The sequence below is a fragment of the Dromiciops gliroides genome, chromosome 2 (assembly GCF_019393635.1).
Source record: "Dromiciops gliroides isolate mDroGli1 chromosome 2, mDroGli1.pri, whole genome shotgun sequence".
In the NCBI taxonomy this organism is placed as follows: Eukaryota; Metazoa; Chordata; class Mammalia; order Microbiotheria; family Microbiotheriidae; genus Dromiciops; species Dromiciops gliroides.
The window spans coordinates 476,982,092-477,002,786 of NC_057862.1; the positions used below are offsets into that span (position 1 = coordinate 476,982,092).

At 43.3% G+C, this 20,695-nt stretch overlaps 1 protein-coding gene across 2 annotated transcripts in view; it reads left to right on the plus strand.

Moving 5' to 3' along the window:
• EHD3 (EH domain containing 3) overlaps window positions 1-17,410 on the plus strand; it is a 52,414-nt gene extending 35,004 nt beyond the window's left edge. For both annotated transcript variants that reach the window (XM_043983109.1, XM_043983110.1), the window contains 3 exons: window positions 10,449-10,861; window positions 11,805-11,969; window positions 13,909-17,410. In XM_043983109.1, the coding sequence (XP_043839044.1) occupies window positions 10,449-10,861; window positions 11,805-11,969; window positions 13,909-14,436 (1,106 nt within the window). In that variant the 3' untranslated portion in view covers window positions 14,437-17,410. The remainder of the gene's footprint in view (window positions 1-10,448; window positions 10,862-11,804; window positions 11,970-13,908) is intronic.
• Window positions 17,411-20,695: the final 3,285 nt, after the last annotated feature.

Here is a 20,695-nt window from a genome sequence, read left to right on the forward strand (position 1 = left end):
TCTTATCAGTTCCTCTTGCCCATGCTCCAGCTTGGGGCCCTGTCACTGGGGTGGATCCTGTCCCCGTGTGACATTGCGATTCTCCCCAGGAAGCTTCCTGAGTAAAACATCTGTTATACTCCAGTGTGACAGTATTCCTGTGGCCACCCCCTCAGGATGTCACCTGGGAGAACTCTTAAAAGTCCAGATTTAATCAGGGAAACTGCTTTGCCTAAGGTTGGGTAGGTAAGTGTTCAGTTTCACTGACCAAGACTTCTAGTAAGGGATGAAGGCAGAGAAGTGCTGAGCACTTGATATACATAGCCCATGGAGAACACTTAAATCTGTGAGGGGTATTGACTGCTCTGGGAGAGGGAGAAAGGGAAGGATGCTAAAGAGGGAGGACAGACTTTTGCTGCTATCTGTGAGGTCTCTTCTAGGAAACACCCAACCTACTAGAGATCTTACCAGCAAGGGACAATGATGAAGCTTAAGTGGAAGGTGTATAAAAAACTAGACCTTCTTCTGGGGCCAAGGTTATTGAGTACTTCTTTTTTTGTTTTTTGTTTGTTTGTTTGTTTTTTGTCTGGTCAATGAGGGTTAAGTGACTTGCCCAGGGTCATACAGCTAGTAAAGTGTCTGAGGCCAGATTTGAACTCAGGATCTCCTGAATCCAAGGCCAGTGCTTTATCCACTGTGCCACCTAGCTGCCCCCTACTGAGTACTTCTGATATGGAATTTCTCACAACTCCTACCTCAAGAAAGGGGCCCTTTGAACTCTAGACTGTGATTCAAGGAATAGTAGGGAATGTTATCTGAAACCACATATTTCTATTCTTTTTTATAACTAAGTGAGTAGGCAGGTTCAACCTTTGCCTTATGTCGATTCCTTTCAGGGTATGACTACCCCAAAGTTTAGACAGATGTTTACTTCATGGCCTGTAGCATAACCTGTTTTTTAAATCCTTTTTTAGCTGAGTAGAGGTTGGATTGGAGTGGAGCTAGGATGGATTGAGTCAAGGAGATCAAGCAAAAGATGAGGTGTGAGGTATTGAGGGCCTGCAGCAGGATGGTAGCCACCTGAGTGGAGAGAGGGGTTCATATGGAAGGATGTTGTTAAGGTAAAAACAAGAAGATGTCAACAGATTGGGGTGAGTGAGAGTAAGTACTCTACACTGTTCGCCTGAGTGATTGAGAAGATGGTGGCGCTCTTTATAGTGTTAGGAAATTCAGAGGGAGAATTTGGGGCACAAGATAAGTTCCATTTTGGACATGTTAACCTTTGAGATGCCTAGAGAACCTTCACTTTGAAATGTCCAAGAGGCAGTTGGTGATATGAGACTGAGCTCAGGAGAGAGATTAGGGCTGGATATATAGATGTGGTGTTATGTCCAAGGAATTACAAGTAGGCCAGAGTAGCTGGACCATAGAGAGTGGAGAGGGGAGTCATGTATATGAAAGCTGGAAATGTAGGAAGGGTCCAGGTTACAAAGAGCTCTCAATGCCATGCTGGGGAGTTATATTTGATTCTGCAGGTAATAGGGAGTTACTGGAGCCCACTGAGCAGGGGATGGCATGGTCAGACCCCTACTTTAGAAAAGTCATCTTAGCAACCATGTTGGAGGATGGAAGGGTATGGAGAGAGATTGGAAGCAAGGAGACTAGTGAAGACCTCATTTCACCTAGACATCTTCCTGTGAGTCAGGTAGGAATGCAACTCTTTTACCCACTTTATGACTAGAGTAACTGAAGAAAGACCAGGTAACACATTGTTATCATAAAGGCTGAGATCCGCTGACACATTCACCAGAGCCATGGTGGGAGTGCAGAATTGACCTAAGAAAAGTATAGATTCTAGTCCTGGTCTTGTCATTTATTCAACAACTTCCTTTAAGGGAAAAACCTACTGGACCAGTAAGAAGACAGAAGAATTTCAGGTCATTGCCAGGACAGCATTTGTGTAGCTCTGTAACTTAGAAAAGCAGCACATCATTGTGGAAAGGGACCATTTGTTCAGCAAGAATATGTATGTAAGTTTTACAGAGATCTTTTGTTTTGACATTACCTTCATTTCCCATTATGTCCCTCTTCCCTTCCCTCCTAGAAAGTCTTCCCTTATGACAAAGAAGAAAAGACTGGGGTCTAGGGATGGGAGGGGCATAAATGTGGGAGGGATGCAGTTTATGTGGGGAAGAAGTCAGAGGGAAAAGTGATGACTGTAAAACCTCATTCATTTCCTGCAGCTGAGTATTAGCTGAGCTGTTTCTAGCTCTCTGGTGCTTTTGAAGGTGGAAGATTGGAGCACAGGTCAGCACAGCCTGGGCACGTTATCTTGTTGTTGGTCCAGTGCTTTTAGAGCAGTCCAAATAGGACTTATTTAATGCCCCAAATTCTTCCATTCATCCATTTATTAAGTGCCTCCTATATATCAGGCACTGGAGAGTACAGAATCACAGAACTGGAGAGTTGGAAGGGTCCACAGTAGCTATCTGGAGCAACCTACACACAATAGAAATCCCTACTGTAAAATACCCAGCAAGTAGTCATCCACTCTTTGCATGAAGATGTACAAGGAAGATAAATCCACCATCTCCCAAGGCAGGCCATTTCACTTTGGGAGAACTTTATTCATTATGATGTTTTTCCTAGCAAATTTTGCTCTTTGCAGCTTCTACCCATTGCTTTAAATATTGGAAAATGGCCATTATCCTTCCTACTACGCCCCCATACATCCACCCAGTCTTCTCTAGGCTAAAATCCCTATTTCTCCCCACTGATCCTCATAGGATATGCTCTTGAGACCCTTTTCCGTTCTGGTTACCGTTCTTAGAACATTCTCTACCTCATCAGTGTCCCAGAACCCAGAACTAAACACAGTATGCCAGATGTAGTCTGACTAGGGTACCTAGAATAAAGCCATGTCTCTCTTAGTGCAGCCCAAGATGGTGTTCATTTTTTGGCTGTCATATCGTCATTCTAGGCCTCCCTCACTGCCCATTTATTTCCCTGTAAAAGTCTTCTCCCATTCACCATTCTTTCCCCTTTCTAGCTTAAAGTGCAGCTGCTATCAGATTAGAGGTCATCCATCCCTCAGTTTACAGATGAGGAAAAGGAGACCCAAAGGCAAGTGTCTGACTCAGTGTCACACAGCTAGCTGGTAACTGAACCAGGCCCCCAGGTCTTCTGATTCTCAGTCCAATGTTCTTGTCCCTGTTCCATGATGAGTCTCAAAAAATCATAGACTCTCAAAGCCCTTTCAGTGCAGACCCTGATGGAAACTGGTGTTTACGTGGAGCTATTTTTAAATAAGAGGCATATTTCCATTCTCGCAGTCAGGCAGTGCTGACCTGGTATTTTCTGAAACTTGTCTTCATCCCTTTACCTCAGCTGGGGAGATCTGCCAGGCTTTTGTTTCTGCTTTGCCTTCTGTTTTGATAGGGGCCACTTGAGACCACCCTGACAATGAAAAGGCCTGGAGATGTCCACTTGACCTCTGGCAGCTTTAGGCTAAATAGCCAGAATTCCAAAGCTCTTTTTCTCTTTCCAGTAGGGTGTCTTTTTTGCAGATTCTCTGACCCCCTTATTTTCCCTGGGCCCAGAGGTGCTCTTCCTTTTCAATTCAGTCTAATAAGAGGATATTAATGTTAACTCCTTAAGGGCATTTTTTATCTTGCTGTCCCCATACCCTAGCACAGAGCCAAGCAGGTTTTTTGTTTTTTTTTTAATCTGCTTGTGATTTCATTGGTATTTACTTGACCTTCTAGCTAAGAATTTCACACCACCAAAACACATGAGCAACTACTATGCAATTTATCTATAATCCAAGAGAGTTGCCTGGACACACTAAGAGGTTAAGTGGATTGCCCAAGGTCACAATCCAGTCTGCATCAGGTATGAGACTTGGATCCAGGTGTTCTATACTCCAAAGCTAGCTCCTTACCCATGACTCCACCCTGTTTCTGCCTTGTGCATAGTCCATGCTTAACAAATGTTGAATATATAAGTAACTGTAAGTAATAAGTACCTCTAACACAAGATAATAGATGGGAGGCTAAGTGAATTAGAGGGCTCATATCTAAACAAAGCTCTGCATGAGGTCTAAGAGTAGGTGGGGGTGGGGCTGTCATTCCCCTCCCATCTTCCTCTTCTTTTGGCACAGACCAGTGTAGGAACAGCTGAAGGAGAGAAATAACTCTCACCAGCCGCTTTAAAGTGAATACTCAGAGAAAATGCTAACAATGCCAGAGTTGTTGTGGGCTTAGAACTCAAAATGTCCAGGAAGTATGGGATCCTCCATAGCCCACCAAGCAAATGACCAGCTGTGTTCTGTGGGCTTGGTGGAGCACACAGTTTGGAGTCCGAGGACTTCAGTTTAGATTCCGCCTTTGTCACTCCCTGTGTGACATCAGGTATCTTTCTGAACCTCATTTTCCTCATCTTAAAAAAGAGGGGGAGCAGCTAGGTGGCACAGTGGATAGAGCACCGGCCCTGGAGTCAGGAGTACCTGAGTTCAAATCTGGCCTCAGACACTTAACACTTACTAGCTGTGTGACCCTGGGCAAGTCACTTAACACCAATTGCCTCACTTAAAAAAAAAAGAAAAAGAGGGGGTTGGACTGGATGACCTCTAAGGTCCCTTCTAGGGCATCTGGGTGGTGTCATGGATAGAGTGTCAAGCCTGGAATCAAGAAGACTCATCTTCCTGTGTTCAAATCTGGCCTCAGATGCTGAATAGCTGTGTGACCCTGGACAAGTTCCTTAATCTGTTTACCTCAGTTTCTTTATCTGTAAGATGAGATGAAGAAGGAAATGGCAAACCACTCCAGTATCTCTGCCAAGAAAAACCCCAATGGGGTCACGAAGAGTCAGACACAACTGAAAAACTACTGAACAACAAAAAGGTCCCTTCCAGCTCTAAATCTCTGGTCCAGAAGCTTCCCCTGAGTGCTCCTGGTCCTCTCAGCACCTTCTGAGGGACAGCAGTTCTGTTGGACAGCTTCCAGAACCTTAGGGCAGCCCTGGCCCCATGTCTCTTCTGACTGGGAGGTTTAAAAATAGGATGGAGCTGTCCCGTGAGGGCTTAGGGTGGCAGGCTGCCTGCCCCAGCTGGATGGAGCACTGACAACTTGAAGCTAGTTGGTATGTTTGGCATTGATGAGTTTAGCTGCAACAGGAGTTAGCTAGGCTGCTGTGTCCTAGAAAAGGAGATATTATAGAAAGAGAAGGGTGCCTTCCCCTCTCAAAGACCCCTCTCCTGTCCTTGGGGGTCCCTGATAAAGAAAACCATGTAAAAGTTGGGAGGGAGCAAAAAGAATACAAGAAAATCATAGCTCTAGGCCTAGAAAGGTCCCCAGAAGCCATCTAGTCCTTGTCCAATCTCTTTATTTTACAGGTAAAGAAAATGAGGCCCAGAGAAATCAAGTGACTTACCTAAAGTAAAGGGGTCAGAAAATTGAGCTCAACAAGCATTTATTTAAAGTCTGCTCTGTCCTTGGTATCGAGTGCTTGGTGTTAGAGGGTCTCTCTCTCTCTCTCTGTCTCTGTCTCTGTCTATGTCTCTCTGTCTCTCTCTGTCTCTCTCTCACACACACACACACACACACAGACACACACACACACACACACACACACACACTCTCACTCTCACTCCCCTCACTCCCCTCAAAACAATTAGGGCTACCTAGCTTTTCTCAGCCTTTCCTAAGGACCCTGTCATAGTAAAAATGCCCTTCCCAATTTCAAGCAGTATCTAAAAGAAAACAGTACTAGTAGGACATTAAATTGCTATTAAAATTCTAACTTGCTTACTGCCAGGATCCATTCAGAACTGGTAGGTATGAAAAGATTTGCTAATTTGCAAGCCTTCACCAAACCCAAGATTACTATACCTTTGCCCAAGATCATTCTTAGGTGTCCTCTGAAATAACTTGCTCCAAGGAAGGCACGTCTAAATAGACTTTGTCCAAGACCCCCCAAAACAGACACCCTCCACCTTTGATCTCAAGATCAAGATTGTGATCTTGATGTATTTTATTTTGTTGTTGTTGTTGTTGTTTTTGTTTTTGCAGGGCAATGGGGCTTAAGTGACTTGCCCAGGGTCACACAGCTAGTAAGTGTCAAGTGTCTGAGGCCAGATTTAAACTCAGGTACTCCTGAATCCAGGGCTGGTGCTTTATCCACTGCACCACCTAGCTGCCCCTTGATGTATTTTAAATCAGATTTGTAATAATTACCATAGACTTACCTTCTCCTATGTTGATGGACATTCGAATAGATGAAGAAAATATCTCTGTGTACTTAGAGTCAACCAGATTTGGGTTCAAATCCTTACTAGCCAGGTAAGTCCCTTAAACTCTTTCTGTCGAATATTCCTCATCTATAAAATGGTAATAATAGTAGCATAGGCAGTGAAGTGGTGTAGACTTGGTAAAATGTTGGAATTGGAGATAGGAAGGCCTGAGTTCAAGTCCAGCCACATATACCTTACAGCTGTTTCCTCATCTGCAAACTGGAGATCTTAGCACATGTGTGTGTACACACACACACACACACACACACACACACAGACACGTATGTGTGTATCCATAATGTATTTATGTGTGTTGTGTACATATACACTTGTGTGTTGCAAAAATTAAAGCACTATATAAGATATCTCAAAAGTCTCAAAAGTCTTTGGGACTTTGGGGACACCCTTTATAAATGTTTAAAGTTTTTTGTTTGGTCTTTTCACCCAAAACATTCATTTGCTACATGTTACCAGTTGTATTGTTGTTAACTCTAGACAAGTCACTCGATTTCTCTATGCCTCAGTTTCCTCATCTGTAAAATGAGAGTATTAGACTTTATGGCCTCCAAGTTCCTTTCTAATGCTAAATTAATGATAGTTAAGTCACTTTATGTCTCTGGCCTCGGTGTACTCATCTAAAAAAAAAACAATAATCAAAATGAAAATAATCCCTGACATTTATCTAGATCTCAAAATTCACAAAGTATTTTATACATATATCATCTCATTTGGTTCTAACAGTGACCCTCAGAGGGAGGTGGTAGAGTTGTTATTATTATGCCCCTTTTCAAAATGAGAACACTGAACTAGGCTTCTAACCTTGGTCTTTCTGACTCCAAATCAAATACTATAGCCACTATGACTCATAAAATAAAGGAGTAAAACTAAAACCCAATCTAAGTTCATTGGATTTAGCCTCTCTGTCTCTAAGATTCCCTGATTTTTACTGTTCTGGAAGGCATTCAATAAATGGGTGTATGTTAACTGACATATGCCATCAAAAACCAGCCAGAGATTAAATTGTATGAAAGCATTTCATTCAGTCACATACCAGTAAATGTTTAACAACTGCTTCTTCCCCCCTAAAAATTTACACACGATACACTTTCAAGTTTAATTAGCATTGTTAACATTCTTCTTTCACTTTCATAAGTCTAGAAATCGACAAAACAATAACTCAAGCCCCAGTTTGTAGCATTTGCTGATTCAATAATGCTGACACTGAAAATATAACAATCAGCCAGCTCACCTCTCATTTTCATTCCATGTTGATTTTATCTCTCATGACAAGCAGCCACAGTGTATAGAGAAATGGCCTCAGAAGGAGCCAGCAAGAGGTGACTTCATGTCCTGCTTTTTATACATATTGCCTTTGTGACTCTGGACAAGTCACTTAACTTTTCAGTGCTCCAGGCAACTCTCATGCTATAATTTGAAGAAAGGGTATCAATCTGCATTGCAGAGGAAGTTTTCTCCTAGGAGAGTTCCCAATACCAATGAAATCATAGGTCCCTAACCTATTCCTTACTTCCTCCCGTAGGATAATTGAAAACATTTTTTTTTCCCCTATGCTACTTAAGAGTTCTCACAGCTTCTCTGAAGTCATTAATGATCTCTTGGAGGCTTCAGGAGAGCTGGTGTTCCCATTTGCTTCTGAAACATCTCTCCCCTAAATGATGATAATATTTTGACTTTCCCTGCCTGAAGTATATACAGAAAGGCCCCAGGAGTTTTTGTATACTTGGAAACAAGCCAGCAAGGAAAAAAAAAATGCTCCTGGGCCCCTTAGACTCTCTTTCTTGATATTGCTGGCTGGGGAATGACAACCAGAGACAGATCAGGCCTATGCGGGGCTATCAGAGACAGCACTGTCTGAACAATAACCATTACGGATGATCTAGGCTGGATGAGCAAAGAAAGCTCCCTAATGAGAGAGAAAACTCTGTGAGCCTTCAAGGCTGCAAGGCAGCCATCTGAATTACCCAGTTTGCCTCCTTCATTCTGTCTGCAGGCAGAAACAGCTCCAGCTAACTATCTTTTATTGGCATGATGTTTCAGCCAGTGACAGCAACATGTTTTGATTCTTTGGGGTATATCATCTACTCTGCCTCTGGCTCAACCAATTTTGATTAGACCAGAGCTCACAGATATTTATTGCCATTTAAGGAAGATGCAGGAGAGACACAGTTCCCACATTTGTGATAATATCAGGGTAGTGCTATGTGGTAATAGCTGGAAGAATCAAGATTCCTGCTCAGGTCTATACCTTGCCCAAAACATTGGCTTCCTCTTTTGATCTCTCTCTCTCTCTCTCTCTCTCTCACACACACACACACACACACACACACACTCTCTCTCTCTCACTCACTCATTCACTACTCGCTCTCATATCCATGGAATTTTGGGTGCCAGCAGAGGGCTTGCTTGCTTGAGATGTCTTTAAACCAAGCTCACTGTGATCTGAGCACTTGGTAGGAGCCCAGCAATGACTGACTAGTGTGTGGCATCTGACATTTGAACAAAAAGCCTCCAATAATAAACCTTTTGCATGAGTTTCTTTGAGGTGGACATTAGGGAAATCCTGTTTCAGTGGGGGTTAATGGGCATAAGTAACGTACCTTCTGTAACAGGGGTTCTTAAACTTTTTGGTATCATGGTCCCTTTTGGTAGGCTAGACTCCTGAATAATATTTTTAAATACATAAAACACATAGGATCACTGAGGAAGTCAGTTATATCCATTTTTTTTAAGTTTGTGGCCGCCAGGTTAAGATCCTATATCCTTAAACAATAGAACCTCTATTTTTTCCCCTTGTTGTTTTGTTCAGTTGTTTCAGAGATATCTAACTCTTTGGGACCCCAGTTGGGGTTTTCTTAGAAAAGATACTGAAGCGGTTTGCCATTTCCTTCTCCAGCTTATTTTATAGATGAGGAAACTGAGACAAACAGAGTTAAGTGACTTGCCCAAGATCACACAGCTAGTAAGTGTCTGAGGCCAGATTTGAACTCAGGTCTTCCTGACTCCAGGACCAGTGTTCTACCCACCTAGTTGCAGCAATATGCAATTAAAAAGAAAAAAAAGATCTAGACTTGGAGACTAAAAGACATGTCTTTGAGTCACAGCAGAACCAGTTGCTGGCTAAATGGTCATGGCTAAATCACTTAAGCCTCAGAGTGTTATTTTCCTCATTTGTAAAAATGAGAATACTTTTACAAAGAGGCAGCATGGAGTAGAAAAGAGAGAGAAACAGACTCATAATTAGAAAAAAAGGAGTTCAAGTCTAGCCTCTAACTCATGCTAGCCCCTGATGACCCTGGGCAATTCACTAGACTTTTCAGTGCCCCAGGCAACTCTCTTGAACTTTTAAGATGCAGAGTGGGGACCTCTCTACATTGAAAGAAGGAGTTCCAGAGGGCAGCTAGGTGGCATAGGGGATAAAGCACTGACCCTGGATTCAGGAGGACCTGAGTTCAAATGCAGCCTCAGACCCTTGACACTTACTAGCTATGCGACCCTGGGCAAGTCACTTAACCCTCATTGCCCCGCCAAAAAAAAAAAAAACGAGTTCCATCTAAATAAATATGCTTCCAATACCTCAGGGTTGTTGTAAGGAAGGTACTTTGTAAAGTACAACATAAGCCTACACTATCGTCATTAATCAATGTTTGTTGAATGAATAAATATTTTCCTAGATAATTTCTAGGGTTCGGTCTCTAGGTCACTAAAACTTAGTCTCTTCTCTAGCGTTTAGTCCAGAGCTAGGGGTAAGGTATGACCATAGAGGGAACTCTGCCTAGAGTCAGAGGACCTACATTCAAATCCCTCCTCTGATGCTTACTACCTGTATGACCTTGGGCGAGTCACTTACCCTCTGTGGACCTCAGTTTCCTCATGTGCAAAATAAAGGGTTTGAAATAGTCAGTCTCTGAGAGCCCTTCTGACTCTAGATCTATGAGCCTATGTTCTTCTCTCAAAAGAATCTCGGATCAGAAAATACATGTAGGACAGCTGAAAAGGAATGCTATGTTATTGACCTATCATTTGTTCTTCCTGACTCCAGGACCAACATGCTAGACCTTTGCCTGAATTGTTCCATTATCTGACCTGGATCAGTTTACCCTTCCCTGACGCCAGGCAAATCTTTCTGTTCCTTTTTCTAACACCATCCCAACCCCCACAGGTTATGACTTTGCTGCTGTCTTGGAATGGTTTGCGGAACGTGTGGACCGCATCATCCTTCTCTTTGATGCCCACAAGCTGGATATCTCTGATGAGTTCTCTGAGGTCATCAAGGCCCTGAAGAACCACGAAGACAAGATGCGAGTGGTGTTGAATAAGGCTGACCAGATTGAGACACAGCAGCTGATGAGAGTTTATGGGGCCCTCATGTGGTCCCTGGGAAAGATCGTCAACACCCCTGAAGTAATCCGGGTCTACATTGGCTCCTTTTGGTCCCACCCGCTGCTCATCCCAGACAACCGCAAGCTCTTTGAGGCCGAAGAGCAGGACCTTTTCAGAGATATCCAGAGCCTACCCAGGAATGCAGCCCTCCGGAAACTCAATGACCTCATCAAGAGGGCACGGCTGGCCAAGGCATGTCCATCCCTTGGGGAGAATGAAGCTGAGCATCATGGGAGTGGGAATAGGCAACATGAGAGAGTTGAGAAAAGAATGTAGGAGAACAGGCCAAAGAGTTGTGGCTTGGGAAGCCTTTACCACATGGGTCATTGAATACTGTTGGAACAATGGCCTCCAGATTGTTGCCTTAAAGAGAAATCAGGAGGGGGCAGCTAGGTGGTGCAGTGGACAGAGCACCGGCCCTGGATTCAGGAGGACCTGAGTTCAAATTTGACTTCAGACACTTAACACTTACTAGCTTTGTGACCCTGGGAAAGTCACTTAACCCCAATTGCCTCACCAAAAAAAAAAAAAAAAAAGAGAAATCAGGCATGCCAAGACCTCATAACCATCTATATACTGACCTACTGGAACCATCTCTTTCCCTGTTCAGAGTTATGAAAGGATCTTAGCACCCAGAGCAATCAGAGTGCTAGGGCTAGGGAAAGTGATTGACTTATGGAAAAAGGGTATGTTTGGAAAGTGATGGGAATATCAATGAGCAAAGGTGAAAGGGATGGGAATAGTGTAGACCAAAAGCCATGAAGGGGTCTGATGTTTTAATAACTTTTTGAAAATTATTTTTTCTTTATTTCCTATATGCACATATTTATTTCATATATATGTATCCATGTGGATGTATCTGTCTATACTGTAGAGGATGCTATGATATTGTAAATTAAAAACAAAAAATAAAGGAGTTATTAAATACTGAAACTCCTTTGTGACTTCATGACTTTTGGCCTACTCTGCATATGTGTACATAGTTATAGATAGATATAAATTGTATAGATAGATATAGATATGTAACTTATATGGAGATAGATCTATGTAAATAGATAAAATTATAATTATATCTATAGTGTGGGGGCGGGGGGAGAGTGAGAGTGTCTTCATCCTTGATCTCTCTTGTTCTTAGGTCCATGCCTATATCATCAGCTCTCTAAAGAAGGAGATGCCATCCGTGTTTGGGAAGGACAACAAGAAGAAGGAGCTAGTGAATAACCTGGGAGAGATTTATGGACGGATTGAGCGGGAGCACCAGATCTCACCAGGGGATTTCCCCAACCTGAAAAAGATGCAGGTAAGTGGAGAATATCCTACTAAGCTGCAGGTGAGCAGCTCGTGTGGGACATCTGGGAGAGTCAACACAACTGGACTCTGCCTCTAAGACAGACTTGAAAATATTATTGAGATTATATAGGGAAGGTTAAATATAAAAGAACCAGCAGGGTCTCACAGAAGGGGCCTAAATATAGAATTAAAAAGCCAACCATATAAATTAACCCTATTCAGGGCTCTGGATCAGAGAGGTGCAATACAGAATTTTTCTGTCTTGGAGGGTACAGTATGTATGTGCTATTCTTAGGATTTCTGAGAACTCCAACCCTCAAGTAGGTGTGAGCATCCATGGACTTAGATGTATTTGTGAAACCTAATATCCTCGGACTTTCTTTGGATGCCACTTTCTTTCTCAGTGCCTGTGTTGAAATCATAGCTCCTTGTGAAGTGGGTGGAATTACAAAAACCTCTCAGGCCCCAGGACCCCACTGAGCCTGGCACTAGCATCTCCTCCAGAGTTCTCCTCATTGTGTTCACTTTTATGGAGGGCTATTTCACCCAAAATTATATAAGTGGCAACAAGACATTGGGTCCTCTGAAAAGAGCTCATAACACATGGGAGGGCTAGATGTTGATCTGTTCAATGAACTCTTCAGCCCTAAAGGGATCCATTTCCAGGGATTGATCTGGGTTTAATAGAGATTTTGGTGAAAGCTGCTGCCACATGCCTCTGTTAGCATGGGAAGAACCACTTCTATTGCTAGGGAGCCCTGTTGTTCACTGAGTAGAAAAACATGAGAAAGACAGACTTATGAAAAGATGGATTTGAATGGGGCAAGCACTGGTCTGAGTTGGGATGAAGGGCTTGTTGAAGTGAATTGAATTACTCCAGCTAGAAGGGATGTTGGGAACCCTCCAATCTAGCTCCTTCATTTTAAAGACCATGGGGCCAACTTTCTGCCTTTGGGTAAATAAAAGCACATCAGCCACTTCTTTCACGTTTCATTGGCCAGGCCCTGGGAGAGCTGAGTGAGAAATGTCCAAATTAACACCTGCTCTCCAAATGTGGCAGTGCTTCTTAAAATTCTCCTGGATTTTCATCCCACCATGACCATTTTTCTGTATGGCCTGGGATGACATGCACACATACCTTTGTACTGGGCTGGCAGCCAGAACAGCAGTTGTCAGGCTCCATCCTATCACTGCCTCTTAGCCAAAGCCAGGGAGGACAAAGGCAGGCAGACTCTTCATGGCTCAGGACCACTTAAGATGACAAGTAAATGTAAAACTTGAGCATACTACTTAGGTTGTGGTGGAGAAGGAGGGCAAAAAGGACAGAGATGAATCTTGAGCTCCTCCATTCTCTTAGTCCTGTTGGCTTTTATGGGATCTTAAGGCAAGAGTCGATGACACAGAACATTAAAGCTCAGCAAGATTTGAGATATCTTTTCCCATAGGATCACGAATTTAGCTCTGAAAGGGCTTAGAAATCATCTAGCCTACCTTTCCCTTCCCCATTTTACAGATAAGGAAACTGAGACCCAGAGTTATGATGAAACTTACACAAATCACACAAATTTGCCATCACCATCATTTACCACATTCTGTGATTGTCTTCCTCATGCCTCAGTTTCTTCATCTGTAAATGGAAAGAGAATCAAGAGTATGTTTAACTACTTCAAAGGGATATCATGGGGGGCAGCTAGGTGGTACAGTGGATTAAACACTGATGCTGGATTCAGGAGGACTTGGGTTCCAATCCCATCTCAGACACTTGCTAGCTATGTGACCCTGGGCAAGTCACTTAACCCTCATTGCCCCTCACAAAAGGGGGGTGTATTATGCAGATTAATGAGGTAAGGTACATGCAAGCACTTTGGAGCCTTTGGGAGGCCAGGGTTCTCCTAGTCAGGGAGAATAACACTATTCATTTTGTCTTTCTCTTGTCTTAATCATCTCAGGAGCAACTGCAGGCTCAAGACTTTACCAAATTCCAGCCCCTGAAGAACAAGCTCCTGGAGGTGGTGGAGGACATGCTGGCTCATGACATCGCGCAGCTCATGGTGCTGGTGCGTCAGGAAGAGACACAGCGGCCGGTCCAGATGGTGAAGGGAGGGGCTTTCGAGGGCACCTTACACGGCCCCTTTGGACATGGCTATGGGGAAGGAGCAGGGGAGGGCATTGATGATGCTGAATGGGTGGTGGCCAGGGACAAGCCTATGTACGACGAGATCTTCTACACCCTGTCCCCAGTGGATGGCAAAATCACGGGGGCCAATGCTAAGAAGGAGATGGTGCGTTCCAAGCTTCCCAACACCGTGCTGGGCAAGATCTGGAAGCTGGCAGACATTGACAAGGATGGAATGCTGGATGATGAAGAGTTTGCCCTTGCCAACCACCTCATCAAAGTCAAGTTGGAAGGGCATGAGCTACCCAACGAGCTGCCCTCCCACCTCCTGCCCCCTTCCAAGCGGAAAATGGCAGAATGAAGAATTTTCTGAGCAAGCGTGAGCTGAAGTGAAAGATAAATGGGACAAGATAAAAACATACACATATACACCTAAATTTAAAGACCTACACCTTTAGAGAAGGGTGACCACTAGAATTTGACTGGTTTGGACATGTGAATGGGCTCCCAGTGTTGGTGGGAACTCACCCCAAGCACCCAGTTAAGATAATTTGAGGACCTCTAACCCTGTAACTCAAAATAGGTATCCCTGCCCCTTTTTCTTTCCAATTTGTCCCCAGTCCCTTCTGCCTCCATAATCCTTAGATTCATACTTCTGTAGAGGTAGTCACCCTAATTTAAAGGTGCAGTCACCCAAAGGTGGCATTCCAGTTCTTGGCTGATTTCTATTATTCCCAACCAAGAATCTGAGAAGACAAGAAAGGCTTTTTATCATAATAGGTAATTAACTTTTTTCTGTACATTTTTTATTTGGCTTCCTAATAAGAAATTTGCCCAGGCAGAGTAGGAAATATGAGAGAAAGGGTTATAATGAACAAATACATTAACAGTAAATACATGTGTGATATACACCCGCGAAGGCTTTGTCGTTCGAGTATCTGGAACCCTGTTGGGCAAAGAGGACCAGGTGTAGAATTATTACCCTTTTTCCCTAATCTCAAAGCATGGAAGATTCCTTGCAAGGAAGGCCTACTCTTCTTACATCCTGCCTCTTGCTAACAGAGGAGGTGGTGGATGGTCAGCAAGCCCATCTGACAAGTGGGATTAGAGATTCTAATTGCTCTTCAGAATCTCTGACTTCTCTAGGACCTACATTATGGAAACTCAGCAGAGCCCCTGGCAGGAAATGGCTTGAGCAAACTGGTTATCATTCAATATTCAATCTTTCAGTCCTTGCCTCCAGTAGCTTTCTTAACTGCACCCTGACCATAGCCCTTTTACAGCTTGGCCACACCTTCATTGTCAGAAAATCGCTCCAGCCTGAGTTCCCACCCTGCAGGGATTGATAGTGACAACTCTCCATCCCCTTCATGCATCCACATTGTCCGTCTCTCTCCTCCATTTTACTTTTTTGGTCGTTGGTATCATATCATCCCTTCATATGTCATGCTCACACCATGACAGAAGACATACCCCTAGATGAGTCTAATTTATTTTATATCTCTGTTCATATTCTATAGAGAAATATTACATGTATCTATAATGTTTATTCATGCATTGCACATTGTTAGCTGTCCACATATTAATACAGTGCATTAACCCTTTGGTACCCTTGGTCCTAGAGCATCATTCAAATGGGAGAATGTGGGAATGGTGAAGAAGAAAGGTTGGGGTTCTTTGAAGGCATCCTCTTACAGAAGGTAGCCCACTTGATGCTGCTCTGCAGTCCACAGAAAAATACACCAAAGCCTAATGGCTTCTGGGTTATCTGCTTCAGAAAGTCACAGTGGCTTATCCTGGACTGAGCTGCAAAAACCACATATGGAATACTGTCATGCTGCCACACCCAAAGGACAAAGAAAGTCCTCAAAGCTGGAGGTTTCCCTCTGTATCAAACAATTCCTTATTTTTTTTTAGGATAAAACAAAGGAGGAGGTACCCTTTTCATGGGATTCATTTCATAAACCAGGAAAAAAGATTCAGCAAGGCTCAGTACTAGACTTCAGTTGCCTGAAGTTTAATGTTCTGGCTCTGCCACATCTGTGTGACATCAGGTTTAACCTCTCTGAGCCTTGGTTTCCTTGCATAAAATGAAAAGGTTGAACTGGACTTGTAATGTCAAACACATGCATTGTGGTTAGCAACACTCTGCCATACTCTGCCCAAACCAGATTAAAATGTAAATGGGGATAAAGCACCAGCCCTGAATTCAAGAAGACCTGAGTTCAAATCCAGCCTCAGACAGTTGATACTAGCTGTGTGACCCTGGACAGGTCACTTAACCCTCATTGCCCCACCCCCAAAAATGTAAATGGAGAATAATTAACAAAATAAAAATACAACAGAACATGGATAATGTTAATACGTGATGTTCTAAGTCACTGTGCAGACCATAGGGACCCCTTAGTGGCCTCTGTTTCTAAATGAATTTGACATCACTAGACTAGATAATTGCAGAGCTGCCTACCCATTCTAAATCTATGCTGCTAGGAAAACTGGAGTAGGTCCCCAGAAGTTCCATACATAGAATGTAGTATGTACTGGGTTCAAGATCTGGAGTCCTGAGGTCAAGTCCTAAATAGCTAGGTGATCTTGGTCAAGTCTCTTCAAATTTCTGGCCTCCAGTTTCCCAGTCTATAAAATAAAGGGAGTAGGAATAGACGATCTTTAAGGACGCTTCCTTTATGAAATGGTCCAAGATGAAAGTGGATGCATTCCTGGGAGGATCAGTGTTCTTTAAGGAGGAGTGGGAAAGGGGTGATGGGAGGGGCGTTTTTTCAAAGAGTAAAGAAACTATCTGCCCCCACTGACTCAGCTACATGAAACCTTAAGGACATCTACCCTTTTTCACCTCAGTGTTTTGTTGTTGTTCTCATTGTTTTTCCCTTTCCCCTCTCCTTTCTAAAGAGCTCTGCTGGAGGAAAGCAGGGAAAAAAGAATCTAGACCCAGGCATTCTACTTAATCCACTGTTTGTTTGTTTTTGTTTTGGAATTAAATCAAATTTTAAAAATGCATGTGGTGAAAGCAGCTGGGGCCCCTCAGGGTGGGTGAAGAGTCAAATAATTCTCTGGGTGGGAACACTTCCCTTTGGGAGGATGCTGCATCACGTGAGTGAGTTATTTGTATGCAAAAATTGACTCAGCCTGAGGAAATAGAAGACTAGATGTGTAGCCCAGCACTCTAGAAGAGAGCCCTGGAAAGCCCTGCTAGCCCATTCACTTGCTTCCCCAGACTTCTCCATATGGTGGCCAAACACTGACATCCCTTCACTGCTCATACATTGAGAGTCCCTCTTGAGCACAGATCCTAATTCAATAAAATCTGATTGAGTAAAGGTTGAAGTGTCTTCTTCCATAAATGAATGAATATGATTATTTGCCCATATGTATTTGAGTTACTTTCCCAGGTAGGGTGATGTCTTCCTCTCCACCATCCACACTCTGTTCCAGCCATCTCCCTTCTCTTCCAACCATCTAGCGGTACACATTTCTCAGCCAGTTGTCTGGAGCTAGTGGCAATTTTGAGGCAGTTTTTTTTTTTTCCTCCATGTGGAACTGATGGACATGGGAATCAATCCACAGACCAGACCTTGGCCCTATGAGCTAACCAAGATGAACAAACAATGCCATTTGCAATATTCCTAAGAAGGGTAGATTTCCTGTTCCTAAAGAGGGTAGGGCCAACCGTCCATCAGTCTGGGCAACAACCGGAAGCCAGTCTGAGGTTCTCTACCTCCTTACCAGAGTAGGCCTCATCACATTCAACACACTTCCCATGGTAGCTTCAAAGCCTGACCTAATGCATAAGTGCTGCCCTTAAAGTCAAGAAGACTATTTCAGATCCTACCTTGGACACTAGCCTAGACCCTGAGAAAGTCACTCAGCCTCACTTTTCCAATTTCTAAAAAGGGGATGATAATAGCACCCACCTCAATCAAATGAGGTAACACATAAAGAGCTTTGCAAACCTTAAAGTGCTATAAACTTTAAAATGCTAGCTATTATTCCTATTTAAGGAAGGCTAGAGAACCCTGAACATTTACAGTAGTAGCTGTTAGCAGGAATTATAAGAACCCTAGGCTGGATAGATTAAAACCCAGTTTGAGTGAATGAGTAATTGATGTCTTTCTCGCCTGCCTGAGAATTCCCACCTACAAGCAGCTGTTTCTAGCATCCTGTCTCCTCACATTTATGTGAGTGCTGAGCTATCCAGTAAGTCTCATCGTGAGGGTGTGCCACTATATTTATAGCAAGGCTATCCCAAGAACCAGCTCTGCAAAAATTTCAACACCAGTGAGACACTTAATTGCATCTACACCAACACATCTCCCCACACCACCCTCATCCTTCCTCCTTCCTCTAGCATCCATCCCTCTCTTCCTTCTCTCCCTTTTTTGCTCTCCCACTCTCCCAGGCAGAGTTACAGCTCATCTATTGCCAAGAGAGTTCATATGCATAAATGCATAAATAGATCATAGAGCAAAGACTGGAAGGGACCTTATCAAATGGTGTGGCCAAGAAATTAAAGAGACAACTGCTTGCCTGGAGAAATCAGGGCAGGCCTAAATGAAACCAAGTCGAATGTGTAAAGGTTTATCAATGAGCCTTAAATAAATTAAATCCATGCTTTCTGCTTTACCCCACACCCTGCTTGCCCTCACCAGGGGTTCTAGATATTTCTGTGGGATTGGGCTGCTGGAAAGTGTACGTGACTCTAGGATTTCATTGGAACAGAAAATTCCTGATGAGAAAACTCCCCCAATGCAGACAGACGTATACCTGCTCTGTAACTTATGGTCTTAAAGAGTGCCCTGGAGCATAGAGTCTCACAGCTAGTAGGTGTCAGAAACCAGACTTGAGCTCATGTCTTTCTGATTTCAAATCTGACTCAGTTATTTACTATATCAGGCTAGCTCTTTGTATCAAGAATACTATTCCCATTTTATAGATGAGGAAAATGAAGCTCAGAGGCTTAAGTTTTGCCTGTGACCATTTACCAAGTACAGTCAAGAAGCATTTATTAAGTGCCTGCTATATGCCAGAAACTGTGCTAAATGCTAGAGATACAAAGAAAGAAAACAAAACCAAAAGAAAAAAAACCCACCATAGTCCCCGCTCTCAAGAAGATCATTTCCAAAGGAAAGACAACGTGCAAGTAACTATGTCCAAACAAGGACAGAGGCTGGGTAAATTGTAGTTAATTTAGAGGCCATTAGTGAATAGCACCTGGACTCAGGGATCTATCCGCTACTCCTGCTGTCATACTCTCTTTATGACCCTGATTAAAGAAGAAATGATAGAAGGAGGTAGAGAAGCCTTTACAGAAGTCCCATCTTAGAGCTTATCTGGCCTACTCCCTCCATGTTACAGGGCAGCAAAGGTAAGGCAGCTTGTCATGAGGCTAGTTTATGGGGAAGCTGGAATGAGACCCATGTCCCCTTGACCCCCAGTGCAGCGTTCTTTCACAAGTAACTGATTAATGGAGAACTGACTGAAGCAAAGTTTTCACAATGAGTAGAGTTTAAGGAGGATGTCATCAGCTCATAATTACCCACATCAGGGCCTGCCAGGCACATTTGGAGCCATTGTTCCCTAAGTCTCTTGACTGTGGAGGCTTCCCCACCATGACCCTTCTTCATCTTCCTGTGGTAACCTCCCCAGATCCATGTGCTTTCTCTTTTACTTCCCCTTGGCTACCTGGTGCTGCCCAGCTTCCTCTCCTAGATCCTGCTATAGATAGCTATGAAAGCAAATGTTGGGAGAAGCAGGGGAGAGAGGATCATTGCCTTGCATCCTTACTAAGCCTTTTCTCTTTTTTTTTTTGGGGGGGGGCAGGGCAATGAGGGTTAAGTGACTTGCCCAGGGTCACACAGCTAGTCAGTGTCAAGTGTCTGAGGTCAGATTTAAACTCAGGTCCTCCTGAATCCAGGGCCCATGCTTTATCCACTGTGCCACCTAGCTGCTCCCTTACTAAGCCTTTTCTCATATTCTTCAGAAGCTTTTAGTCCCAGAATCCTAGCTGTAGAAATAGAATGTGAGTAACAATGATACTGGCAGCTAATATATCTGACACTGAGCTAAGCCAGCCTGGCCAGATACAATTGACACTAGGTTGGACCCAATCAGGACACAGCAGAGAGTAAGCATGGAAGAAGAAAAAAGGCAGAAGTCAGGCCCCACTCCCCTTTTTATCAATCTATTAATTAATAAAATATTTACCGAGTGCCCCTTCTATGCCCAGTCTTATAGAGGGTACTGGTAGGCACAAAGGAGGTCAAATTAGAAGCATTCTGGTATAGAAAAGAAAGACCAGGACTTGAAATCAGGAAGACCTGGGTTCAGTTCTCACCCATGACACATCCTAGATTTGTGACTATGGACCAGTCATTTAATCTCTCAGTGCCCAAGGCAACTCTCTAAGGCAAGTGAAAGAGAAGGTGCGAAGTCGCATTGATAAAGTTGTTTTGGTTTTTCCTCCAGGGAATTCCCTATACAAGTGAAATCCTAAGTCTAAACATTTATCCCTATGAGAATAGAATAATATTAGCTCATTTCTGTAATGTTCTAAGTTTTACAGGTGTATTGTTGTATTTAAAATAACTCTCTGACATAAGGCACAT